Raw genomic sequence first — 25,751 nt, 5'->3', positions numbered from 1 at the left:
AAGGTATATACAGAGTGGACAGATACGCCGTGCACATACCTCTGAGTGCACTTTGTTTAAGGCATGCAGATGATTCATAGCGGCACAGTGTTGTGTACGCAAATCATGACCTGGTTCTCCACAATGTTATACGTTGTCGATACACGATGTGATACTCATTTGGAGCAGCACTTTATACCGCTCCGGTATGTGGTATTCCATAATCTACTTTTCTTCTCTCACTAGTTCGGCTTCAATTCAACAACTGACAAAGACATACGTCACGTAGCTCTGACGGCTTTCAACATGGCCTCGAAGAGTACAACTGAAACGACGAATGTCAGCGTGGCACCGCATTCAACACTCCAATCGCTCGAGGAGCTAGCAACGAAGGGTCTGAAATCTCCAGACCATTCCAACGAGTTTGAGCACTGGTGTATCTCAAAGGAGATTTCCTGGTTTTACCCTACTGATAAGGTTCCGTTCACAAGGTTTCTGAAAGAGAAGGATCTGAGGACTTGCTCCGCGGACCCAAAAGACTACCCAGGCTTCGTTCACGCATGGCGTCTGTTCCTCCGCTATTACAAAGTCAAGGACGGCAACATCTTACGAAGGTCGACGGTGAAAGACCTGAACATGCTAATCGATGTGCTGAATAGCATGTTTGCCTCCGAGTTAGCAGACGAGCGGTTCATACTCAATGGAAAGATTGACGACGGTAAAGCTGGTGAGGCATGGCGCATCGATCGCAAGCTACACGACGTTGAAGGTAGCTTCAATCGTGGCGTTTATCTAGTCCACAACGAGAACGACCCCAATAGATCCACAAAGATCATGAAGACTCTTCCCCTACCCACTGAATATCTCGGCTTCGCTGAGCGAGAGCTCGAGATTCTCGGGACTTTGCAGCACGACAACGTTATCAAGTTCTTCGATGGTAGCGCACCGAAGAGCCTACACGACACGGCATGGATGGTTACGGAGTACTGCAACAAAGGTACGTTGCTTGACTTTGTCGAATATTATGCCTTTGAGGCGGGAACCCCAGTCCCTGAGCTCTTCATTTGGAACATCTTAGAGAGTCTAGTACGGGCGGTTGTGTACCTGCACTATGGTCCGAATGTACTCGAAAAGATTGATCAGCAGGAGCCCGGAGATGAACGACTGAAAGTTGAAGAAGATGCCTCTTGGGATGCCGTGTATCACCGCGACATCATCCTGTCTAACGTATTTCTCACTTCCAGCACCCGAGACAAGACTGAATATCCGATCGTTAAGTTAGGCGACTTTGGCTGCGCCATGCGGCAATCAGAAGTTAAAATTATGGACGAAGATCCAGAGCCAAATCAAATACCGGGTATGGACGGTGCGTACGAGCCGCCGGAGGGTCAAAATGGCACCAAAGCCGTCGATGTGTATCAGATCGGACAACTAACATGGTGTGTTGTGCAGAACGTCCAATCCCCTACTTGTCTGGACGAGAAGGCAATGCTGCCTGAGAATTTCGAAACTTCAGAGGATGCACCTTACTCACGAGAGTTATGCCGCATCCTCTATTCCTGCACGAGGGCCTGCGCTGACTGCCGAATCGATTCTCTGCCTCTATTACGCCTGGTCCAGAATACGAAGAGGCGGTTGATCTCTGAGAACCGCTTACCATTTGTTGAGCTCCAGATACCGTTTGTTGAGCGTCTTTCGGAGTTGCTTGGTAGTTAGATATAATCTACTCAAATTTGTTGTAGACGTTCTATAAGCTGCGATCTGGCGGGCCCAGATCTTTGGAAGAGCGCATTGTGGTGGCCTTTTGAACCGGCTCTTGGTAGAAAATGCGGGGAAATGTGTCAGCTAGTGAATGCGTGAACCATCTTTCATATAGGGCTGGGTATAATCCGAGCAATCAAGAAAGCTCAAGCTTCGCGCCTCGCGTTCGAGATGTTGGGACCTGGAGACGAGTTTGGTCCTACTCCATTTTATCAAATGCCGACTCTCGTTAACGCTCTCTACCTTTGCGCAAAGTACTGTTGTATTACAAATATGCCTTGCTTGCCTTACTCCACCATTCCGCTGGCCAAGATCTGGGTTGGCCAATTCGGCGACGTGGGAGGACCGAACTAGCACCGAGCCTGAAATGGATTGCTTGGTAACATATGAATGATCGCAAGATGTCCCATTTTGGGATACAGTGTTCTCCAGGCCCCAAAGAACGCGCGTAGATGGGTAGATGCGCGTGCATCGGCGTTTCTTTCACGTAGATCAGGCGGGCCGCGTGGGTCCGCTCCCCAGACTCCTGCTACCGGCCCGTCGAAGGATTGCATGCCGCGAAATCCCGCATCCTCTGATCTGACGGATAGCGGATATCGGTGTAGTATCTGTTGTCGTACGTAGTCTTGCTGGGCTGCTATCATTTCTTGATATGTCATGATGATTGAAAGCATCTTACTTCGACGACCAAAGAGATAGTATCGAGTTGAAGAGGTAAGGTGATGAGCCAAGCTGCCCAGATATCTATATGTTTACATACCGCCTTGGTTTGCGGGACAAATGTGGAAGTGCGATCTTGGCTGTGGATAGACCGAAGTTACTCCAGCGAATTGATCTTGGATGGTGGCCTAAGGCAAGCGAACCGCTGTATGAGCGGGTGGAAGCTTCCTGCCCGTCTCTGATGCGCAGCGGTGAGGATTGAAGAAGTGCCCTGTGTCGTCGTCGGATCGTGGCTGGCGTCGCCATGAGTGGGTTCGTTGTTGACGATCGTAATTATAAGAAAGAGTGGTGAGAGCGTCTGGGCCGGGCTTGGAACATCTTCAGGGCTCCGATTCTGCCTGGCTTTGCTGATCATGGTACGTGTACATGGGTGTAACAAGTACCGGTAGTGTAAGGCCTGCCATCGCCAAGCGTTCAAACGTTCGTTGTTCATCAATCATCGCATGCGCGGCGACGAAAGTGTTACCCAAAGATGACGAACAATGATGGCTATACGCCTCATCCATCGATAGACAGCCTTTTAGCATGGAGTGGAGCGCCGGCCACTGGGGAGGAAACACTGGAATTAGAAGTTATACTCACGGATGCGATACCGTCTCGAACGTCAGCTTGCCACGAGCGGTCTTACCAAAGCAGGGCCAAGATACACTCTGCTCATTGGCGTGACTGGCCAAGGGCCATAACGCTGCGAGCAGCCCGCGTACTCTTGAGAGACGTGCCTTGTTGGTCCTCGGTGTATCACGATTCGTCGACCTGCGTCTGCCAACCACCATTTCGCCTCAGTCACTGGATGCCTAAAGACATCCGCAGTGACCTGTTGCGCTCAGGATGCGGTAACGTTTAGGCTTCCGAGGTTTAGCCACTTCGACCTGGCATAGCGACCCCGAGTAGAGAGCCCACTGTTGGGCGCCTGGAGAGGTTGATCGTAAGCTTCGCTCTTGTGCTGTGAACGCGTCTTGGAATGTCGATACTGTGCTTTTCCAGCATGGCATGTCGAGCCTGAATGGGGTATAAGTATCAGGCTGTTGTCCCTTCGAGAGCTCATCATCCAACAACGATCCTCAAACCTCAAGCAACTCACTCCCACTTCAACTTCTAACACTCCAACAGTGTGTCTTATCGATCTCCTGCTTTTGCTTCCAGCTGATCGTGCCTCCCAGTACTTCAAGATGCAGTTCAATCTTGCCTCCTTCATTGCCATTGCTGCCGCTCTCGCTCCCGCGGTCAGCGCCTTCTCGGTAACCGTAAGTCATATCCTGAAGCGAGTCTCCGCAAGGCGATATTCTCGTCATGAACACCCGCTGACTTGTATCTCTTCCTCCAGAACTGCGAGACCGGCCAGTACAAGAACTTCGGCGAGGGTGGTAACAACAAATGCCAGGGTTTCAACACTGGCAAGAGCGTTGCATTCGACAGCAACAAGGGCCTGTCTCTCCGTGTCTTCGCTTCGACCAACTGCCAGGCTGGTGACGAGATTTTCATTACCGAGCAGAACAAGTGCCAGGAGGTTCCTTTCACCGGGCTATCCGTGCTGGCGGAGTAAGGGCGATTGCATGCATCTTGGCAAGCAGCAAACGCTTTGAGCGTTTCGGGGAGCGAACGAATTTGGAGGCAATGCTATCCAACATAGCGTAGCCATCCACCGTGTGTCTTAGTTACCTACACTCGTCGCGCAGAATATAATCGTCCAAATCTTGATATTTCAAGATGCCATGGTCTATCAGTGATGCGTCTGTTGACGATGAGTACATGGGTATCATCTGGTGCTCTGTGGAGAGGCGAGGCGGTCGGTGGGCGGATCCCTTCATCCGTGCAGCGAGAAAGGCGATGCCGATTTTAGGCACGCTTCCGAAGTCTTTTGAATTGATCTCGGCAGTCGATGGATAGACGTGGCATTTGCCGAACGCATGGTGTTGGTGTCGGATGGGATCGTGCTCCGACCATGGCGTTCCTGACAGCTCATCGACACGTGATAGCACGCAACGGCAACATCGTCGGTCCGATTCGTCCGGTTCCTGAACGATTTGTAACGCGAGAATGACGCCACGCACGCCGCTGCTCCAGCGCGACATTTCAACCCCACAACCCTCTCTTCCACCATACAGCCTAACGCGATCTTCTGGCATCCCGCAAGAGGCGCGTCTAGATCACGGTGCTTTGCCTACATCTGCCGAGGTGTCGTAGCCGGGCCCTAGCCTATAGCGTATCTCTATGACGTGGCTATGGATCAATCTCGGACGAGTCCGTCATTGTTTGGCAACATACTCGTGGAACAGCTTAGAAATGCAAAACTGATGAAGCACTAACGAAACACTTATAGACCGCCATTGATCGCACGCCAAGTTCGCATCTCACTCACAACACACAACTTTCAAACATCAGTCTTATCACACTATACTTTCGTCTTTTTTGTTAGATACCCATTTACATTTCCGCAAACATGGCACCAAGAAGATATGAAGCCGAGAAGAAGGACCCTGCGCCTTTGGCAAAGCCTCTCGACTTTGCTTTCTCCAAGAAGACTGCCCAAAACCGATTCCTCAAGGGTGCTATGACCGAGCGTCTATCGTCATGGGATGCTCAGAATCTCGAAGCTCGTGGTGTTCCTTCCAAGAACCTCGTCAACGTCTACCGACGATGGGGCGAGGGCGAGTTCGGCGTCATCCTAACCGGTAACATCATGATCGAATACGACCACCTAGAGGCTGCTGGCAACCCCATTATTCCCCGTGGCTCAAAGTACGAGGGCGAGCGATTTGAGATGTTCAAGGAGCTTGCGACACAGTCAAAGAAGCATGGCTCTTTGATCGTCGGACAGGTCAGCCACCCAGGTCGCCAGGTAACCGAGAGCATCCAAAAGAACCCCATCTCCGCATCCGACGTACAATTAGAGGGCAACGTCATGGGCATGACCTTCGCCAAGCCACGCGCCGCTACCGACGAGGATATCAAGAACGTGATCGAGGGCTTCGCCCACGCAGCTGAGTACCTTGAGAAGGCCGGTTACGACGGTATCCAGCTTCACGGCGCCCACGGCTACCTGCTCGCACAATTCCTCGCCCCCAGCACCAACAAGCGTACCGACAAGTACGGTGGATCTCTCGAGAACCGCGCACGCATCATCACCGAGATCGGCCAGGAAATCCGCAAGCGCACATCTTCCAACTTCGTCCTTGGCATCAAGCTCAACTCCGTTGAGTTCCAAGACAAGGGTTTCGGTACCGAGGAGGCCGCAACCCTCTGCAAGTTGCTTGAGGACAACAGCTTCGACTTTGTCGAGCTGTCTGGTGGTACCTACGAGCAGCTTGCTTTCGGCCACAAGCGCGAGTCCACCAAGAAGCGTGAGGCTTTCTTCCTCGATTTCGCCGAGAAGATCACACCTTCGCTCTCCAAGACCAAGACCTACGTCACTGGTGGCTTCAAGAGCGCCGCCGCCATGGTCGACGCCCTCAACACCGTCGACGGTGTTGGTCTCGCTCGTCCGGTCACCCAGGAGCCCGAGCTTCCTCGCCAGATCATCAACGGCGAGGTTCACGCCGCGATCAACCAATTGACCGACGACAACGATTTCGGCATCACCAACGTTGCAGCAGGAACACAGATTAGGCAGCTGGGCAAGGACCAGCAGCCTATCGACCTGAGCGACGAGAAGAACTTTGAGGCTTTCCAGAAGGACATGGGTACCTGGGCTCAAGGCTTCTCCGACGACAAGACCGGAAGCAAGTACGGTTACGTCGACATTGAGAGCGCCAAGGCGATCCCATACGGCACCGCTGCCCCTGCTTCGTAGATATTTCGTATCAACAACATGTGTATATAGATGGAACGAATAGACACGAATTATACGACTGCATCGATCAGAACAACATCCCTCGTGCACCGTCTTGCCAACTATCCATTTCCTAGCAGCCCTCTCCTTCTTCCGGCGTAGCAGGCCTATCATGAAACTCGTCCTCACCAATCTCTCTAATAACCTCAATCCTCCACCTCTGCGTCTTAGCCCCCTCATTCTTCTCCCTCAACACAACCTGCCTCCTATTCTCTCCACCAACATCCATAACCTTCAACACCCCACTCGCTTCATTCCCAATCCACCATGTCCCATCGCCCCACTCGCCAATCCTCCAATCAAGCGCATGTGGCGTGTCGTCCGCCCGTCTCAACACCGCTTTCGACGTATCTTCTGCGTAGACATCGAGGAGTCGGTTTGGACCTAGCCACCATGTACGGAGCCGGTAGGAGTTGGGGGTTGAGGGTGAGGGTATGAAGGCCCAGTACTGGCCTGAGTAGTAGCCTTCGCGGGTCAATTTGAGGAGCCCGGTGCTGTTTTGGGTGCCGTGGTCGTTGACGATGTCGAGGGTGGGGTTGGAGGGGTTGGATACGTTGGTTATGCGGTGGAAGTGGGAGGGGGAGAGTGGGGGTTGCGGTGGGTTGGCCATTTGGAGTGGTTACGGTGGTTGATTATGTGAGGCGTTGGGTAATGATGGGAAATATGAAGCTATCGTGATGAAACTATTATGTGAGTTCAGCAGTGAGTTTCTTATACTTCTACCATCACGAAGGATTTATCTTTTTGTTGAATGAAGATGACACTTCAGTGTCGCCGGTCAACAGCCATGCCTTGTGGCGCATAGCACGAGACTGTCAAAACGGGTAGCTGGTCGACCTATCACGGCCGTGAAAACGTGGAAAACGGAGTTTCGATCGTAGGCCTGAATCCATGGTTCGGGCAGTGATGAATGAAACCAGGGCAATGCGTCGATCACTTGACCAGCTGACAGCCAGCCACCATGCAGGGCCGTTGTTAGCGACCCTATCGTAGTTAACGAAACGTTTTGTTGAGATATGTGTAAGTTTGGGCAGGTCACGGTTCGAAATTGTTGAGGTTACGAGGAGTGGGAATGAGGATGAGATGGAGATGAAGATGGTTGAGAGAACGATGTGACGTCACATCATTGTTTTACGCGTCATGCACGTCGCTGATACCACGATGTGGTATTCATCTTAGGGAGTCTGTGTCATTAATCCTCATGCCGAAAACGCAATTCAGGAAAGTACGGTACGAGAGATCAGCGTGCTCACGATGCCATAACATTAAGTGACGTATACAAACGTATCCAAACAGCGCGTCAACGCAGTAAGCTATACGTCTCCACCCTTGAACAGCTCCATCCTTTATTTCTTCTCACCTTGCGTTCTTTTGGCAACCCTCGCGCTCTTCCGCGTCCCGGTTGTCGGTAGGGCCTTTTGCTTCGCAGGTGTCTTAGCCGGCGCCTTCGCTGTAGGTGTCTTTGTAGGCGTCTTCTCAGTGCTCTCGGGTGGGCTTGGAGCCGCCGACCTTCGCGATTGGCCTTTGGTCGTTGCCTGAGGTGATGGCCTTGATCTCAGCGAAGAGGATTGCGCCGCAGCAGCCGGTGATGGGTTGTCGTGGCGGACAGCTGGTGAGGCGGCTGCAATAGGTCCTGCTGACGGGGAATATTTCGTGGCGTCTTCGAAGTGCACCCTATCTTCATCTTCTTCAACTTCCAGGTCGATCGATGTGAATCTGGATGGTATCTCACTTCGGCTGGGCTCAGGAGGTGCTTCTTGTCCTCCCGCCTCCACTCCTTCGGCGAGTTCCTTTTCTTCATTCTCACGCGCTTGTTCGCCCATCGGCGGTATACGCTTCTTAAACAGACGGCGCTCCTCCCTCTCACCCTCCAGCTGTTTGTTAAGCTTGCGTGTCTCCGCAACGCGATATTGTTTGGCGTCTACCGCAGGGCTCACATGTGGAGATATGCCCTCTCGTATGGGGGAAAGATGTTGCCCTGGAACTTCACCTTGGGTCGTCGCAGCCATCGCACTGGGCGGCTGGCGTAACGAAACGGTATTGCGCGGCTTTACGGCTCTTTTCTGGGCATCTGAAACGCGTGCCTTCTCGCGACGCTCACGAATGTCGTTGCCGGTGATGCGCGGTCGAGGTGATTCTTGCACTGGTGAGGTGCCGTCTCTAGAGGCAAGAGAAGTGTAAAGGTCATGAATATCTTCATCCATATCACCTCTATTCCTGCGTGCAGTCTTCGGCCGTGGCGTGTCGACTTGTACATCTATAGAACCTTGGGCACGGCGAGGTGTAGGATTAGATGGACGGAGAATGGGCGTTTCATCTTCACCAGAAGGAATATCTTCACTAGAAAGGTCTATGGGGCCCAGGCGTTGTGGCGAAGGCGTATCGTCGCTACTGAAAGGACCGTTTCGACCGCGACGGGGAGTCGGATTTGACGGCCGTGCTGGCGGTGACGATGAGTATTCATCCACGGAACCTAGACTAGAAGGATTTCCGCGACTCCTTCCACTCTGTGCCGATGACGGTAACCTTAGAAGGCCAAAATCAAGATCGATATCCGACGATGTGAGCGGCGGTCGCTCTCGTCCTGGGCTTAGATGCGATGCTGTCGGATTGTAACCGAGCATACCCATATCCAGCTCATCAACTTGTTGCACTTTGTCCTGATTAACGGGACTTTCCTCGGGCTGACCTGCAGAAGATGGCGACTGTACGGTGGTTTGCGGTACGTCGCCCGCAATGTCGGGTTCGGAAATATGCTCCTCTTCAACGACACGACCTCGTGAGGAATCCGCATCCTCTCCATCCGCAGCATCATCCAATCTCCTTCTTACTCTCCTCTCATCCTCTAAATCTCTCACATTCGCATTGTATTCAGCCTCAAGTTGACGCTGGGCCCTCTTCGCAGTAGTCACGCCCTCCGATTGCGTCAGATGGATACCAATCATTCGACTGACCTCATAGTCAATCTCCTCGTAAAACTCCTCTGGTGTCTTTATAAGTTCTTCTAGATTCGGCATCTTCTGCAGTGTGCGGACAACGTGGAAGACGGCTAGCCGGATTCTTTTGCGGTTATATTTGTTACGCTGGAAATACCAAAATATGCTCGTTGCTGCAGCTGCGCCTCCTGTGATTGCCAGTAAAATATCGCCGTATCGCTGAAGAAACGATGGGAGCGTGGTTTCGCCAAAGAAGTATTGGGTCAGTGTCTTTGCGACCACATATGGCGGGGGTGTTGGACGAGGCATGTGAACTTGTCCAGGTAGCAACATAGTCGTAGTGTCTGTGACTATTGTGGACTTGGGTAATCGCGCGGCGCGCAAGGTCTGTGACGCCAAAGTGTAGTATCGCCTTCCAGCTGCCATTTGGACTACTTTCACTTTGAAGGTGGGAGCAAACAGTGGATTTGGATAGACTACGCAGGTCCCATTTCGTTGTTCAGAGGAGAAAAGCTCTTCAAACAAGAAGGCTCTCGGTCTTTGTATAAGCGACGAAGATGTACTCGTGGCGTCGTTGTTCAAGCTGAAAAGACAATGAACAAAGGACGTAATGATTCGAACAGTGTCGAAAGACCGCGTGCATTCGATGCGGATGGCGATGCTGAGTTTCTATATGGTCAAAATAGCGGTTCGGTCGAAGCAGCCACTTTGAGCATATAGAAGCTCAATCTCGCCATCTGCACCGAACAAACGCGTCGGCGATGGCGGCGTGAAGTGCGTAGTAGTTGCGTGCGAACAAAAAGGCCCACTAGACCCATTCGCTAATAACACCAACGGTATGCGGAAGCCAGCCCACCAAAGATGGGAAGTTGTTCGGCTTCATCTTCTGGGGTAATTAAGCCTCAGGACCGCGGACGGTAGATTGCGAAAGCGTTGACGGTCAGTCTGCGGGATGTCAGCTGTGAACCGTCACTAGATAGGACGTATCGTCTTACCAATCCCTAATCTCTCCACACCTCACCATATTCACTCATCCGTATTATCCATCTCTTCCCATCTCCATCTCCCCGTGCTCCTCTTACTCCATCATCCTAAAACCCCTTAACCCTCCCCACCCCCGTCAGCGGAACCCCAACACCCCTCTCCCTGCCACCCTGCCCCCTCTCTTGACTCGACGGTCCCCCAAGCCCAATATCGCGCCCATATCCCGAGCCACCGCCATAAAGCTCGCGACTATCCCAGTCTCGTCCTTTAAACGGCCTCGCATGACCGGACTGTTTAAGCCATTTCGCGAGCAAGACACCGACGGTCGCCCAGGCGGCGGCGATGAGGAGGGCGAAGATGACGAAGTACATCGTGTGAGGAGTAGACGGCGACCGGAATGAGGACCTCGGGATGGTTGGTGTCTTGGTATCGATGGCGAGGCGGCGATCGGGGTAGACGGGTAGTTTGTGCCGGACGGTTGGAACAAGAGGTAGGAGAAAGCTTCACGATCAAAGCATACTTAGGTAAAGTAAAGAGGAAGGAAAATGGGATACCAACGCAAAAGCGGAGGTCATCGGCTGCACCTACTGGCGGCAGCGCTAAAAGTTGGGGTAAAGATGGGGTAAACAAAGCTTATGGCTTCCTCCTATCCGAAGGCATGGATCGACATTACGGTCTTCCTGGGTGCGCCATTGGCTGCGTGAGACGATATAAATCTCAAGACCCGAAACCACCAAATCTAGGTGTTACGATATTGACATGTAAAGACGTGATAATGCAATATAAGAAGCGGAATGAGGATACGTACGACCTCTCCAATCTACAGTTACAAATGCGCAATCAAAAGGGTATACACGCACATCGACTGCCCTCCCGCTCGCTGCACAGCAATCAAGCTCCACTACTTCCACTTCCCTCAGCACGCTCCTCCTTCTCTACCTCCTTCGTCCTCTTAAACCTCTCCTCCGCAGCCTTCGCAAGCACCTCCCTCCTACTCAACCCACCCATCGCACCACTACTGCTATCACTACTCCCACCCATCTTGCCCTCCCCACCAGCACCCCCCAGCGTAAACTCACCCCCAGTCCACCCCCCATGATCATGCAGCTCCTCGGCCCCCTCATCCCCTGGATTATAAAACTCGTCGTTCCCCACACTCCTCCCTCCACTCTTCCAATCATCCCTCGCAACCTCCCGTTCAATCTGCTTGCACAAGTTCCAGAAGTTGCGGTCGTGAGGGCCCCAGACATTATGCGCCAGCTCATGGCACAGCGTGTTCCTTATCGTCTTGTAGTCGCGATACCCGTCGTAGGCATCTGTGCGGAGTCGTAACTCGATAACTTCACCCTGGTTCCGATTCAGCCCCAGTGTCCGACTCTCCATTGTAGTATGCATGGCTGGATCCATCTCCGTGAGCAGCGGCACACTAAACTTGTGCGTGCGCATTGCTGCTTTGATCCCCGCGTCGTCTCGAAGCCGTTGGAGGAATCGCAACGAACGATCTGGATTCGGTAGGTACGGCAGCGGTCGTAGCGTATGGAACGTGTATTGCGCCTCCTCTTGTATCTTCTTGTAATCGCGGTTGCGCGCTGGCAGGGCGGCTTTGATGGGACCGGGGCGCCGGGGCGCTGAGGCGGCGGATATGGTGTTGTTGAGGGAGGAGACGGCTTCGGTTGTGCTGCCCATGAGAGTAATTTTCTTGCCGACGAGCTCGGTGAGTTGTAACGAGGCGTTCTTAAAGGGTGGTTTTTGGAGCCCAATCTTCCCGCCTATGAGGAACTTTTGGTTCGACGGCGGTATTGACAGGTCGTTTGCGACGCGTTCGGAGAGGTCGGAGATTGTGGCATCTTGGGCGAAGGATAGTGTGATTGCTTTGCCGTGGTGGGTGAGTGTTATTTCGATGTCGGAGCTGACGGGCGGAGGCGCAGATGTGGTGTCGGCTTCTGTCATCGTGACAGCGTTGTAGATGGTGGCGAGAGGGTGTCGAGTCGGTGTAGAGGGTTGGATGAATCCTAGGCGCGATCTAGTATACGAAGTAAGTGATGAGGTTAGTGATGATTAAGATATAAAGCTTCGCAGCATGTGGCCGAGCTCTAGCCATGCGTTGTTTCGGTGACGTTCTGCAAGGCTTCCACGAGATGACGGGGTCGCCATCGGAATTTGTCATCACCAAACTCCGATGCTCAGCCATGCTGTTGACTATTCACCACCATCGCCATCGGGCCGTTGAGCACACTCGCAGATCTTGGTAACCAGGGAATCTCACCTGGGCACTCGCTTGTTCCCGTGCTCACTGATCAATAATCGTTACATCTGCTACTTTAATTCAACGTCGCCGGGTATCAATAAAGCGTGTACTAGAAACATACGCTGGCAATGCCTGGGCTATAACCCAGTATAAGCCATCGACACCACCTGCATTACGGCCAGCTGGAATACTAATCCAGTTTTGACTCTTCCTCCACCTTCTTCTGCTCCTCTTCTTCTTTCTTCTTGCGCTCTTCTGCCTCCTTGGCTAGCGTCTCCTCATTCTTGACCCATTCTTTGACATCAGGATCCCATCGGTGTCTACGCGTCGTTAGTTATGACTTGTCCATGCATGAAAGTGATTCCGCTTACCCATGGAAGTTCGTCTCTATCAGGGCCTTCTCCTTGTACTCGTCCACGAGTATCTTGTCGTAGTTGTACGGCACCTTCGCCGGGACGCCCTCGAACATGGTCTCCCGCATGGGATACAGCTCCGATGTGTCGTACCGGTGGTAGTTCTTGCAAACCCACTGCCCGGGGTTCTTGTCTGGATGTGTCTCGCTCAACCCAGTTATGTCGATGAACAGGCCGTTGCGCAGGTCGATCCATCGCGCATCAATAATGTTCATGCCGTCGCCACGCTCGCGCTCCCAGATCCACGGGTTGACGTCGAGGAGGTATTCGCGCTGAACGGCGCCGTCGTAGGAAGTGTAGTGGTATCTCGTCTGGTTGTGTACTGCGCCGAGGTGTTGGAGTGTGCTGTCAGACACCTGAGTGTCGAGATCGAAGTCCCATGGAAGACGCTGCAGAGGCGTTAGCACGTATCGCAAACAGCTGGAAGCAAGACTCACCTTTCCATTCCACCACCAGCCGAGCAATGTCCCGTGTGCTATCCAGGTATCGAGTTCGTTTTCGCGGAAGAAGTTTAGGTAGGCGCGGACCATGTGCGATTGCGTATCCGTTCGCTCCTCGTCGGAGACGATGCCCTTGAAAAAGCGCTTGTCATAGTGGCCGAGCGTAATACTGCCTCTGGAGGGGGTGTCAGCGAACATGCTACAGGCTGCAATGACATCGCGAGTTGCAAGGCTATGACGACTTACCCGGGCTCATGAAAGTACTTGGTATCAGGCTTCTTCTTACCTTTCCTGCTTTCAATACGATCGGCCAAGTTGTCTCCTCCTTGATGTCTGTTGAGTGGCGTCGGTGTGGCTAGTGAAGAGGCGAAGAGTGTCGCGGTTGCAAAGGCGGCAGCGCATTTCAGTAACCGCATGGCTGAGGCGAGGACTCCACTTCAGGCTTCCAATCCAGATAGGTATACCGTCTCAACGAGAACGAGACGAAAGGGCGCCAACAGTAACGAACACTTGCCGTATGATGTTATTATGATCGTCCAAAACTCCAAGGTACTCCGAGTAGAACCGAGCAAAGGTAAGCGCAGCGTTTTGGGAAGGTGATCGCGTGCTCAGAGTTCAGCGATCGACAGCCGTGGGGCAGGGAAGGCGCGTATAACGTCAGTGAAGAAGAAGCAACCGCAGGCGGGACAGAGAAGATAAGAGAAGCGCAATGGGGGCCAACCATGGGGTCACAGCGTGCGGGAGGGGAGTCAAAAGGCTTCATGACGCGCACGCGACAGGTTGCCAGCCTGAGCCTGTGCCTGGTGCCACCCACTTGCTCCTCCACAGTAGCCTTGTGCTACGTAAACTCATTCGCGCTCCCATTCCCCTTGCTGGTTACAGGTGTGCCGCTTTTCCGGGGTATCATGGGTATCTGGCGAGCTTGACAGGAGACGTCGTCCAATGACACGCGGCGTTGCGTGGTTAAGCTTTCCAAGTTTTGGCTTTGGGCGGGTTTCGGATGGCGGCTGCAGTTTGCCGGCCGTTGTCGCCGTTGGTATGGCGTGGCGGCGGCAGCTGTGGCTGGTGAGTCCTTGCGCCGAACAAATTAGATGGTCTGACGTCTCCATTTCGCGAAGATCCTTCGTCACTGTCCTTCTTGAGAACTGAAGCCGTCGTGCAGGACCTACGTATGCCAATAATGAAGTCGCATGCGCAGTTACTGGAAGCGGGAAAGTATTTTTCGCTAGGCGCATTTACACAGGTGGCCTCGTCAGCATATGCGCTTTAAATACGAATGTACGAATCCTGCGCGAACTACCTGCAGACATGGATAAACATAGTTCCCTAGGCTCGTACATTGTTCCACCAACGCGTACATGTTTGACGCCACAGTTTCGTAGGCGCGTACAATCTCCCCAGGTGCGAGGATGCATGGTCCGGAAATACGGTTCGCCAATCTGCTTTACCCCGAAATGCAAGGCTGCGGTACGATGTAAATTGAGATGACACACGGGCCATCCTGTATGACTATAATAGCAGACTGTGCCGCTCCAACTAGGCTATGGTTGTACTTCCATCGTTATACTCACAGTCACTTGCAGCATGGTTCAGCGCACGATGACAGACTATGCACGCATGTATAGTATTACATTTCCAGACTTTTCGCTATGCCTACAGCAACTCGCTGACCCTTGAGCAAACGCTGGACCCATTCGAACCTTTGTACGCCGTGAGATTGTATAATATTCGTCTATGAGACGTCCATCGCTTCCGCGCCGTTGGGGATCGCAAAGGAGACGGCGCCCGCATCGCCGATCAAACGCTGTTCCGAGTCGGAGACGAACTATTCGTGGTATTAGCAAGGTCTGATAGGTCGTAGTATGAGGACTGACCTTGACACTTCTTGTGGGGTCGTAGAAGAGCGCAAAGCTTCGCTGCACGTCTTCGATGGTGACCTCTGGACCGTTCCTCTTCTTGCGTATCAAGTCGGACGTCGTGATGAGGTTGCTCGCGTATCGCAACCCAGTTTCCTGGCCAATCTTTGTGAGCAGCGCCAGAGCATCCGGAGACACATCGACCTCCTCCTCTTGCGCTCGTATCGAAATGATCTGCTGCATCTCCTCCGCGTTGTATGCGTGGGTGCTGACAATGACCACACGATCTAAGAAGTCGAGCGGCAGTCCGTGCGGTGACCTGTAGTCTGTTCCCCGTATCTGTGTGTTTCCTCTGTTGCTAGCCATGATGACAATCGGTGCCAGCTCGTCCTCAAGCGCGCGGTTGACAAACGAGAAGCATTCAATGTCGAGCATGTGGACCTCGTCGATGAACAGCACACCCGGCACGATGGTGGCCTTGCCCTCCTCTTTCCACTCTGCGACCTTGGTGTTGATCTGGTCTCGCACCTCGCTGCGGATCTCGCCTGTGTCACCAGAGAAGAGCGCTAGAAAGCCCTGGGTCCGCGAGTTGATCACATCAATCTCGTGCAAGCTGACCGTGTGTACCACCTCGCGCCGTTGTTGCAGCTCGCCTTCGGGGCACTGTACGAATTTGGTGTCGATGCCCATTGCGTCGTAGTCTCGGGAGCGCGTGTACGAGCGGCCGAGCTTGGTGATCTTGCCCGAGGCCTTGTCGATGGAGATGATGTCGCCGGCCATGACCTTTTCCTTGGTCATTGCGTCGATCATCTTGGTGCCCATGTCGTAGACGGTCTCCATGTCGGTCGTCTTGATGGTGAGTTTACCCTGCTTGTTACTCTACTCACAGTCAGTATCGCTCCGTTGCGCAGCCGACCTCGTACTCACGCCTGTGACGCTGCGGTCAATCTGTATCTCGACCACCTCGCCCTCAATGACCTCGCTCTCCTCTGTTATCCGCACGCCAATCGACTTCCGGAAGGCCTGTGTGAGCGCCTCGGTCTTGGACATCTCCAGTGAGAAGATCTCGGACGAGGCGAGCATGGTGAAGGGCACGTCGGGGCCCAGCGACTGCGCCATTCCCATTGCGATGGCCGTCTTTCCTGTGCTGGGCGGGCCTGCAATCAGGACTGCGCGACCGGCAATCTTGCCATCTCGTGCCATCTTGAGTATCACGGCTGCCGCCTTACGCGCCTTCTCCTGGCCGACGAGGCCCTGCGACGACACCTTGGGCTCGAGCGTGTCATCATCGACGCCGAGACCGCGAATGTGAGAATGCGCCGCAATGAGATTCAGGCCGCGGAGCTCCTTGCTCTCGGCGATGGTGGTGATGGGCTACGCATTGTCAGTCAGGTGACTCCAGATCACGTTCTTCACTTACCATGGCCATGATGATGTGCGGTGTGGTAATTTAGGCGGCGGTATGCGACAGCGACATTTCGCGGACGCGCAGAGGAAGCTCCAGTTAAGACGCACGGGCCCGCTTATCGGCCGTTTGCTATTTAGTTCCATTGGGCGCGTCGACGCGACTGCCCCCTCGACCCTTGGAACGACCGCCTCCCCGACCTATCACTTGCCAGCTGGCCGTAATCCCCAAGGCAGCTAGCAAATTCCCTGCGCACTATTTAAACTCTCGAATTTTCTTTCTTTATCCTGTTTCTCCTTTTCCTCAATCCATCGCGCTGCTCCTGCCCTCAATCTCATTGGTTGCGTGCAGTAGCGGCGACCGCGCTCGACCCTCTCACCTCACCTCGTACACCGCGAGATGTCTGGCCGGCCCCAAGTTCCCAACATCTCAACAAGTGTTGGCAATCGCGCCTTCACTGACAGGTATGTTGTCCCCTGCCCCTCACTCCCATCCGTCTACGCAGTCTTGCCACTGCCCCTCACACCTGCGGTCCGTCAATCTAGCTCAGAAGACAAAAAGCAAGCACTTGAGCTGGCTACATTCATTACCCCACCAAGAGTGCACTCCGCATAGCGCGTTGAAATCACAGAAATCAGGCTCTCGCCGTCTTATCTCCTGCGCTTGCTATCTGAGACACGCTACGATGAAACTCGCGTTCTCTCAGTTGCACTCAAAATACTAAGATAGTCCTGGAGGCATTTGTTACTCCTGTCTTAAAGCTGCAACACTCACTGTCTCTAACTCCAGGACATATTTTGGTATTCGGAGGACAATGTAGCAACACGAACTTCATCGTAGGGGGACCGTGCAGAGGCACCTTCACCTGCCAAGACCCCAGTCCGGTATAGTGTATATACTAACATATGGTATAGTCCACGTACTCAAACCCCAACTGCATACTCGCCCGCGCTCAGCGATTCAATGAGCTCGCGCGTTTGGAAACGTCCGCTGGAGCCTCAAGCCCGTGGCGAGAGCCCTCCAGACAAGCGAAGTCGTCCGCCAGACTCGCGGTCGGCGTTACAAGATAGGGTCAGATACAATTCCCTTCCTCCAATAGTGTTTGCTGACATAGAATAGTACGCCAACTCAGCAGTCTCCAGGATCCCGAGCCCTCCAGCATCTAGAAAGAACTCTTTTGCTGGATTAATCAATGTACCTACCGGCCCGAGACTAGCTTCTGACTACCGCAGGCCGCGTCAGAATGTGCGAGTTCTTTCACCCAGTAGTTTAAGCAGTGGAGCATCGACGCCTACGCATCATGCCCCTCCTGCACCTTCGATGCTGCCAACACCAGATCCAAGTGTCCTTCACCAACAGGATGTGACTAGTGCCCCCACGAGCAATACCCCCTTCACCATGCACTCTTTACGCAAGCTGAAAGATAGGAAGAGAGCTCTTGCGCAGCAGACTACCATCACTGTCAGCACGTCCGTTGACGTTAAGCTCAAGACTCAGGCATTGGACATTGCGAACCTTAAGAAGGAGCGTGATGATATCAAGAGGGAGCTACTTGAACTTAACAAGACGCGAGAGGAGGAGCATAATGGTCTCACGAACCGGCTGGTGCAGGTGGAGGGATTGTCTACACGCGTTGATAGCCTCACGAACAAAACAGAGACCCTCAACATTGTCAATGCAGCCGCCAAGCCTTTAGCAACACGATTAGAAGCACTAGAGGTTTCGGCTGCCGAACTTCCAAGCTTACGGCAGGAGTTGCAGGACCTGAAAACTGTGCCAGAACGCCTAGCTGTAGTAGAGAGTAAGCGAACTACTCATCAAGCGGGACCACAGCCGAACGGTTCTGAAAACCTAGGGAATTCGCAGTTGAAGCCGCTATCCGACAGGCTCGATGGGCTTAGAACTACCTCTTCACAGCAGGCGAATCTTATTACGGAGCTGAAGATGGCGACAGCACTACAGAAGACTGAGATTGAAAGTCTGAAGACGTGGAAAAACGCGCAGCCTACACCACTATCCGAACACACTGTCAGAGAGCTTATCACGGCCGAGACCAGAGCAACAGCCAAGAACCTAAACGACAAAATCAAGGATGTGAACAGCCGGCTCTCCGAACGCATCACCAACCACCAGGACTTGATTCTCGCCTTTCAAACTTTCAAAGAGACCGTTGAGAGTAAAAACTTCTCTGAACAACTCAACGCTTTGAGCGACAAGATCAAAGAAGTTGAGGGAAATGGCGACAGGACGTACGCAAAGGCCAACCGTCTGCAGACGAGAATAGAGGACCTAGAAGACGAACTCCACCCAGACAGTATCGACAGTTTGAAGGAAGTGGTAGAGAAGGTCGAGAAGCTTAGAAGCAGAGTGGATAAATACCGTGATGCGCTCGGCGAAGACAGAGAGGAAGTCGAGAATGTGCGAGCGGGCCTGAAGGACCTCCGGGAAGAATCAAGGGGCCTGAAGGAAAAGACAAAGAGTACACAAAAGGATCTCAGCAGCCTCCAAGGAGAATTCGACGATCTTGAGAAAGACATCCTTGAGTACATTGGACCTATCAAGGGGGACTACGAGAAGACAAACTTTACCCTGTCGCAAAGGATCGCGAACCTGCAGGGCACTGTAACCCAAGCCGAGTTGGGAAGGCTCCCTGCTCGCCTCAGTGAGCTGGATAAATCTGCACGTATGTCAGAAAAGCTTCTGGGTCGCGTCGATGAACTGGAAAAAGCTCCACGGGGTCCTCACTTTAAGAAGGTCGGAACAACTGTTGCGACTTATTCTCCTGCTCCAATCACCCCACCTGTGACCAATGCAGACACCGAGGTCTCAAATCTCAAGAAATCGCTGCAAGAGCTTCGCAAAGTTGTGGAAGGCACCGGTGGCTTGACGACCCAGGCTCAGGCAATCTTCGAGCGACTGAACAACATGGAAGCCACTCTGGCCAGCGCTCGACCGCTCGACAGTGTGGAGCAGAGTATGGAGACAATAGAGACGACCATGGACAAGACCTCAGTCAAGACGCTGGAAAAGGCGGCGGAAAAGAAGGTCAAATCTCTGATAACGAGCGAACGCAAAGCTATAGAGAGGAATGTCGAGGAAGTGGACACCCGTCTCTCCCAAGAGATTTCGGATCTTCGCAAACTAACGGAAACTCGTATGGAAGCGATGCAAGCTCTCCGCAATCGATCGCGTGAACCCGATTTCGCGGGGTCGCCAGCTGATGCGAGAACAGCGCCATCCGAGATGAGCGATCTCAACACCATCACAGAGGATATTGAAACGCTGTTCAAGGAACTCGAGACTGCAAATGCCACTATCTCGGCTGTACAGGATGTCGCCCCCACCCTCTTCAACGAACAATTCGACCCACTCAAGCGCAAGGTTGAAGAGCAGCTCAGTACCGTCACTGCTACAATGGAAACCCATGCCCGCAATCTATCAGCTTTGACGGAACAAGTATCGAAGTCGCCTACACAACAGAATGGCTTAGGCCAAGCCCAACAAGCCCAGCTCAATACCATGTTGGCAGAAGTAGCGTCATTGAAGACGGACTTTGCGACTCTGCGATCGTCTCTGTCGACGAAGGCCGACTCTGCATCGGTGGAGAAAGACCTGGATACTTTCGGCTTCGCGATGCGCAATATAGAGAGCCGATACGAGAACATCAGCACCGACACCATGTATCAGGGCATGGTTCGCTGGTTTACCGAAATGTACCCCGGTCTGCCACGACTCCAGGAAGACATCCACCAAATGCAGAGATGGATACAGGGTCGCGCGAACCTTCTCGACCGCCTAGACCAGGACGCTACTCAACTGCATAATCTTGTGAACATCGCTCCGCACTTGCACGAAATTGCCAACATGAGTCCGCAATTGAAACAAGTGGCCACCGATGCTGCTCAACTCCAGTCGGCTATCCAGGCTCATGGCGAGATGGCGGGTGCGTTGACAAAAATTGATGAAGCTAGCTCTGACGCCAGCCTGGCAATCTCCAAGGCTGAGGAGGCCATGCGTGCAGCTAGCAAGGCCGAGCAAGCCAGCTCTGACGCAAAAGCCGCGAGCGACAAGGCCGAGCAAGCCTGCTCTGATGCAAAAACCGCGAGTGACAGGGCCGACCAGATTGAGCAACAGCTTAATGAGCAGATCAAGACGATCGAGAACATAAAGGGCTCAGTGTCTGGATTACAGATTTCTTTGCGGAATCTGCACTCAGCCACATCTCCCTTCGTCAAAGCGGAGGCTCCTGACGCCCTGCAGGCAACTGTCAAGACACTGCAGACCCAAATAGGTCAAGAAAAGCAAGAACGCTTGACCAGCACAGGAGAGCTTCGCACTGCCATCGACGCTGAACGTACCACACGCGTTGACGAGCAGGCTAAGACCAGAAAGTCCATCCAAGACCTGAGGCAAGTAATGGATGTGGACAGGGCCACTTTCGCAAAAGCTGACGTAGTGACTGCATCGGAGGGTACACTGCGAGCCTTCCAATCCGAGATCAGCGACACTCAAACGGCAAATTCCGAGGCCATTCAAATTCTGCGTTCAGCATTCGACACCGACTGCAGCAAGCGCGACACCACGGAGGGCAATCTCCAAAAGTCCATCAAGGAGCTGGCTCAGACGCCTGTCCGAGCGCCTACCCCAGACAATGCCCCCTTCGAAAACTTCAAGCGTATCGTTGTGGGCAAGCTTGCCTCTGAGAAGAAAGCACGTACAGATCTCGAGGAGCACGTGAAATCATCTCTCGGCATGGTTGATGGCAAGATCACAGCTCTACGGCAGGATACAACGAAGTACAACAACGAGGTGAAACGAGTCTCAAGTGACCATGACACCGCAAAGCAAGGGATCTATGACCAGCTCGCCGACATCAACACGGCGGCCGCCGAGTTGCGAGAAGCTTACGACAACACGGTCAAGACGTACATTGAGCCCAACAGCGAGTTCTTCGGCTTGATCGGTACAGCTTTCGTAGTCCTCTCGCAACTCCAACAAGTCGTCGAGAGCCTCAACCAGAACCTCCCAGTCGCTCCGTTGAGACTGGAATGGGACTACTATCTCCCCAGCCATGGCCAGCCCGAGACAAACGGCGAACCCAGCAACTCCAAAGGAAAGGGCAAGAGCAAGCAGTAAGCTGCCCCCTTATCGCTCGACCAACGTACACAAAGACCGACAACATTCTTTTGCCTGGGCCTTTGCCCTTGTCAACCCTTTTACTACTGTCTTACCACCCCCGGCCCGAACAAAAGTGCGCATCGACCTGGCGTTTTTTACCGGCGGATACTGTGAGCATTTTCATGCATGATACCCCCCCTATAGCCTGTGGCGGCTCATTTCTTTGTGTCTCTGAATTGCGTATTGCGAGTCTAATGAAGTGTTTTTTTCGATCCTTCTCATTCTAGTGGTGCGCAAATACTACTGTGTTTATGTATGTAAGTCCCGTTGAAGTTGGGCGTTTTGATTGTGTAAAAGTCCTAGCTGTCTAGGCATTCTGGTGGATATGGGGGTTTGAGATTCGAGAGAATGCGGATAGTGTGGAAGATGGAAATGATGATTGAGAGGTGGGGTGGATGTGGATGCGAACGTGGAAAAGGAGAGGATTTGGCGTTTGTAGTGGTAATGCGAGTGACGACAAAGTGTGGAATGGTTTAGAGACTGCTGTGCCGATGCTACGATTAAGCTTGTTTCGTTGTATATTATACTCCAGCCTCAAGGCATACACCTGCCATGTCGCGTAATGTGTCGGGGTGAAATGTGAAGTATGTCTAGTACAGATCAGCAAAAGCAGAGAAAATCTCTGCTCCCTAGAAACAGGCAACCGCGGCATCGGGGGACTCGCACTCATCGTTCAGCTGCCCTCGCTACCACACTGAACACACCCATTAAATTACAATTTGAACAACCCAAATCAGACATGTTGTAGCGAAAACAGAACGCCTTCGGCTGCTTTATACCTGGTGCTGTGCCCCAGGACCGTCCCTTGTGGCGCTTTCTAACCAAGGGACTGACCCGTGGACCCCTTTCTCATCCCTTCCAATATTTAAAGGGTGGATTTAGTCATCGTGAGTGGCTCGTCGTTTATGCGTCATCGCGTTACCATGGGATGGGATGGGACCAGATTCCGTCCCACGGACTGACCTCCAGCTATAAGTACCAGAGCGTGGAACATCTACTACACACATCCTTCCGTACTCCCCATCTCCTCAAAAGCCCTCGTCCTACAAATCACTCTACCTCCATCACACGCGCACATTTCAAACGATAATAATATCATGACTTTCGATTTGCTATTCATCAACCATTGTCAACGCTATGGATGTACTTTTTTCCTCATCTCGTACCCTCAGCTCCTCGTATCAACTCCAGTAACTCCCAACAGCCGTTTTACTGTGTCCAAAGTCCAACAGTCGTCCCCGTTATGTATACAGAATCCCAATCCAATAACAAGAAGGAAGAAGAAGGGAGAGGAACCAAAAAGTCCAGTCCAACCTCATGGGGTATCAGAATTTGCTTTCAAATCAACCAAATGAAAACCCACCCGCTAAAGTCAACAAGTGCAATGATAAAAACGCCAACAAGGAATGGATGTGGGTGTGTTTGTCTGCGTGGATGCAGACGTGAGGATGAACGCTCAGCAACACTCCTGATATCCACCTTTTTCACACAAACAGCCTCTCCCAAATGCCCTCTTCATCTCCTACTCAGGCCTCTCAAGATTAACCCTCAAACCATACTTCAGCCCCTCAATCTCACAGTACTCGGCCAAGAACCGCAGTCCAAATCGTACAGCTTGGATGGGCGTGGTATCGCAGCCCAGCGGCAAAAAGTACGGTCCTGACATCTTCGCGCCGCTGAGCTTCTCCGGTTCGCGGGCTAGTCTCGCATTCGACTCCCTTGCTGCATACGTCTTCTTGTATGTGGATTGCAGATCCTCAATCGGCAGCGCAATCCGCGCGTCTTGGTAGTGGCGATGCATTTTAATCGTGTGGTCAGACAGGAGGGCGAAGTTTTCTGCGAGCGAGTTGTGCTGGCGGGACGCTTCAGCCGTGCTACCACCACTATGAGTCACGCCATCTTGAGGCGAGTCGTGCGTTTTGGGGTTGTTGCAGCGCTGGGAGACGTGTGTGCAGATTGCGGCGGCGATTACGGAGCTGAGGTAAGAGCGGAGGCCGTCGAGGTGTTGGAGGTCTTTTGTGCTGCGCGAGTAGGAGAGGCAGAGGGGGAGGAGCGTTTTCCAGGTTTGTTCTACTTCGCCGGGGCGGCCGCGCATGTGGAGGGAGAGGTCTTGGGCGAAGTAGGCGGCCATGTAGGCGCTGGGTGGTGTTAGTGGGGTTCATAATGGACAGTTGAGTGTTGGGTCTTGAACTTACAGAATACACTCAAGGTTAGTAACTGCAGCCCTCTTTTCGTCCTGTTTCGAAATCTTGCCGCTGGTGAGGATCTTGGTGGCTTCATGCTTAAGGGCTCTACCCATTTGATTCCACCTTGCCGACGTATGGCCCAGCAGCGAGATGTCTGCCTGCTTCTTGTTGTTAAGAGGAGCAGATGTAGGTTTCGCGCCGGCTGGGGTTGCGCCAGACCGACCGGGCGTTGCGTCATTGCTCTCGGAAGACTGGGTTCGTAACATGTTGACTGATTTGAGGTCCTTCTTAGGGGTTGCGTATTGCGTCTGGCTGTTTTGGAGAGGGGTAATGGGCCGGTCTTGGGTTGAGCCTGCTCTGGGTCGCTTAGTGGGCGGTACCGCCAATGTTGTCTCCTCTTCCGCGCGCGGCCGCTTCTCTGCAACTTTTGATGGTGTTGTAGCTTGTCGTGCAGCGACCTTGGGAATTGCCTTCTTCTTAATGACGGGCGGATCCGTGACCTTGGGCTGCGTGTCTGCCATATGAGTCGCCTTGGAGGTATCGTTGCGCTCCTTTTTCTCGGCATTCGCTCGTTTCGATGGTAGGCGGAGAATCTGGCCAACGACAGGCGCCTTGGTCTTTGAGAATTTCAGCTTAACTACCATACTAGAATCTGTTTGTTCGGCTTGACTGACTGGTTCGGGGTTGGGCGATTTGCCGTTGCCGTTGATGGAAACTGAGCGCGCTCGGTTCTCTGACTTTGGTGTACCGTTGGACTGTTGAGATGCGCTGGGTGGCACAGCAAGTGTCTGACTCTTGCGATCTGAAGATGACACAGATGCGTCGGAATCTATGCGTTTCCGCTGTACTTCCATTCTGTCGAGCTCGGCCTGTATGTTTGATGGGAGGGTAGGGGATAAAATGTTCGGAAGGCCGTATGGGTTGCCCATTGGTTCGTGTACTGGCGAAAGCAGCGGAGGTAGGCCGTGTGGTGTTGAGTTGGAAGGGTCCGATTTTTCGATCTTGCCCTTGGAGCTGGTAGTCTCGCTCTTGGTTGTAGAAGGGGCTCGCGGCCGATTAGAAGAAGGGGCGCCTCTGTCGGCTTTCCGGATGGGATGCTCGTCGCGTGTGGTACCAGAGGATCTGCTACTGTCAGTAATTGAACAAGATGTAGAGCGGCGTACCCACGGCTTCGGCGACTTGGGCTCGGTCTTTTGGGACGGCGCAGACAGTTTTTCAGACTTGCTGGCCCCATTCGCCTGTTTCTTGTCCGCCGCAGAGCTGGGCGAGCTAATCTTGACGCTGGGCGTGCTGGGACCGTTCGCTTGCTTGACCTTGAAGGCTGAGAGGTTGGGTTTCTTCTTCGCTGGCTGGCCATTCGCGGCCTGTGAGCGTAGTGGTTCGGGCTCGGGCTCGTCGTCTTCTCCCGCCTGCAACTCGAAGCAATCCTGACACGGCTCGCGATACAGATATGTCCTGTACTGCAAGTGCTCCTCCTCGGACTTGAATAGCCTTCCCAGTTTCCAGGCGTTGGCTTGTTGTTGTGAGTAGTACCGGTACGGATGTAAGGATGGCGTGGAAAGTATGTATGGTGTGCGCGGGACCGCCGTCTTTATGCGCTTGAAGATGCTGTCGAGGGCGTCGAGCTCGCCTTGGTCGTCGGCAGAGAGTTGCTTGCGCTTGAGGGATCGCGTCGTATCCACGATGGGCTCAGATTGGTCTGGGCCCGACATGGCGTGTTACCTCAGGGTCTCGGGCGTGCAGTCGGTCGCGTATAGCAGCGGTGTCGCGGGCCGACGGCGGTAGGTGCAGTGGAACGACGTGTGGAGGTGGAGGA

The 25,751-nt window shown here is 53.2% G+C and overlaps 9 protein-coding genes across 9 annotated transcripts; 4 read left to right on the top strand and 5 right to left on the bottom strand.

The window, feature by feature from the left end:
• Window positions 1-285: 285 nt before the first annotated feature.
• J4E86_003732 (uncharacterized protein) lies at window positions 286-1,695 on the top strand (the record flags this gene model as incomplete). The annotated part of the gene is made up of 1 exon (XM_051444284.1): window positions 286-1,695. The coding sequence occupies one exon, from the start codon at window positions 286-288 to the stop codon at window positions 1,693-1,695; it is 1,410 nt and encodes a 469-aa protein (XP_051303909.1).
• A 1,934-nt stretch (window positions 1,696-3,629) lies between these two features.
• Window positions 3,630-4,003, top strand: J4E86_003731 (uncharacterized protein; the record flags this gene model as incomplete). The annotated part of the gene is made up of 2 exons (XM_051444283.1): window positions 3,630-3,704; window positions 3,785-4,003. The coding sequence occupies 2 exons, from the start codon at window positions 3,630-3,632 to the stop codon at window positions 4,001-4,003; spliced, it is 294 nt and encodes a 97-aa protein (XP_051303908.1).
• An 897-nt stretch (window positions 4,004-4,900) lies between these two features.
• J4E86_003730 (uncharacterized protein) lies at window positions 4,901-6,250 on the top strand (the record flags this gene model as incomplete). Its single annotated transcript, XM_051444282.1, has 1 exon — window positions 4,901-6,250. The coding sequence occupies one exon, from the start codon at window positions 4,901-4,903 to the stop codon at window positions 6,248-6,250; it is 1,350 nt and encodes a 449-aa protein (XP_051303907.1).
• A 1,385-nt stretch (window positions 6,251-7,635) lies between these two features.
• Window positions 7,636-9,534, bottom strand: J4E86_003729 (uncharacterized protein; the record flags this gene model as incomplete). Its single annotated transcript, XM_051444281.1, has 1 exon — window positions 7,636-9,534. The coding sequence occupies one exon, from the start codon at window positions 9,532-9,534 to the stop codon at window positions 7,636-7,638; it is 1,899 nt and encodes a 632-aa protein (XP_051303906.1).
• Window positions 9,535-11,100: 1,566 nt separating this feature from the next.
• J4E86_003728 (uncharacterized protein) lies at window positions 11,101-12,159 on the bottom strand (the record flags this gene model as incomplete). Its single annotated transcript, XM_051444280.1, has 1 exon — window positions 11,101-12,159. The coding sequence occupies one exon, from the start codon at window positions 12,157-12,159 to the stop codon at window positions 11,101-11,103; it is 1,059 nt and encodes a 352-aa protein (XP_051303905.1).
• A 488-nt stretch (window positions 12,160-12,647) lies between these two features.
• J4E86_003727 (uncharacterized protein) lies at window positions 12,648-13,726 on the bottom strand (the record flags this gene model as incomplete). Its single annotated transcript, XM_051444279.1, has 4 exons — window positions 12,648-12,777; window positions 12,829-13,259; window positions 13,308-13,485; window positions 13,557-13,726. The coding sequence occupies 4 exons, from the start codon at window positions 13,724-13,726 to the stop codon at window positions 12,648-12,650; spliced, it is 909 nt and encodes a 302-aa protein (XP_051303904.1).
• A 1,316-nt stretch (window positions 13,727-15,042) lies between these two features.
• RVB2 (RuvB-like protein 2) lies at window positions 15,043-16,595 on the bottom strand (the record flags this gene model as incomplete). Its single annotated transcript, XM_051444278.1, has 4 exons — window positions 15,043-15,135; window positions 15,185-16,045; window positions 16,094-16,540; window positions 16,587-16,595. 4 exons carry the CDS (start codon window positions 16,593-16,595, stop codon window positions 15,043-15,045), a joined length of 1,410 nt encoding a protein of 469 aa, XP_051303903.1.
• Window positions 16,596-17,969: 1,374 nt separating this feature from the next.
• On the top strand, window positions 17,970-21,707 carry J4E86_003725 (uncharacterized protein; the record flags this gene model as incomplete). Its single annotated transcript, XM_051444277.1, has 1 exon — window positions 17,970-21,707. The coding sequence occupies one exon, from the start codon at window positions 17,970-17,972 to the stop codon at window positions 21,705-21,707; it is 3,738 nt and encodes a 1,245-aa protein (XP_051303902.1).
• Window positions 21,708-23,271: 1,564 nt separating this feature from the next.
• Window positions 23,272-25,647, bottom strand: J4E86_003724 (uncharacterized protein; the record flags this gene model as incomplete). The annotated part of the gene is made up of 3 exons (XM_051444276.1): window positions 23,272-23,887; window positions 23,945-25,057; window positions 25,103-25,647. The coding sequence occupies 3 exons, from the start codon at window positions 25,645-25,647 to the stop codon at window positions 23,272-23,274; spliced, it is 2,274 nt and encodes a 757-aa protein (XP_051303901.1).
• Window positions 25,648-25,751: the final 104 nt, after the last annotated feature.

Source organism: Alternaria arbusti (assembly GCF_024043155.1).
Source record: "Alternaria arbusti strain BMP 1465 chromosome Unknown scaffold_4, whole genome shotgun sequence".
In the NCBI taxonomy this organism is placed as follows: Eukaryota; Fungi; Ascomycota; class Dothideomycetes; order Pleosporales; family Pleosporaceae; genus Alternaria; species Alternaria arbusti.
Note: the sequence above shows the minus strand (reverse complement) of the source record. Positions and strands in the feature narration are given on the sequence as shown.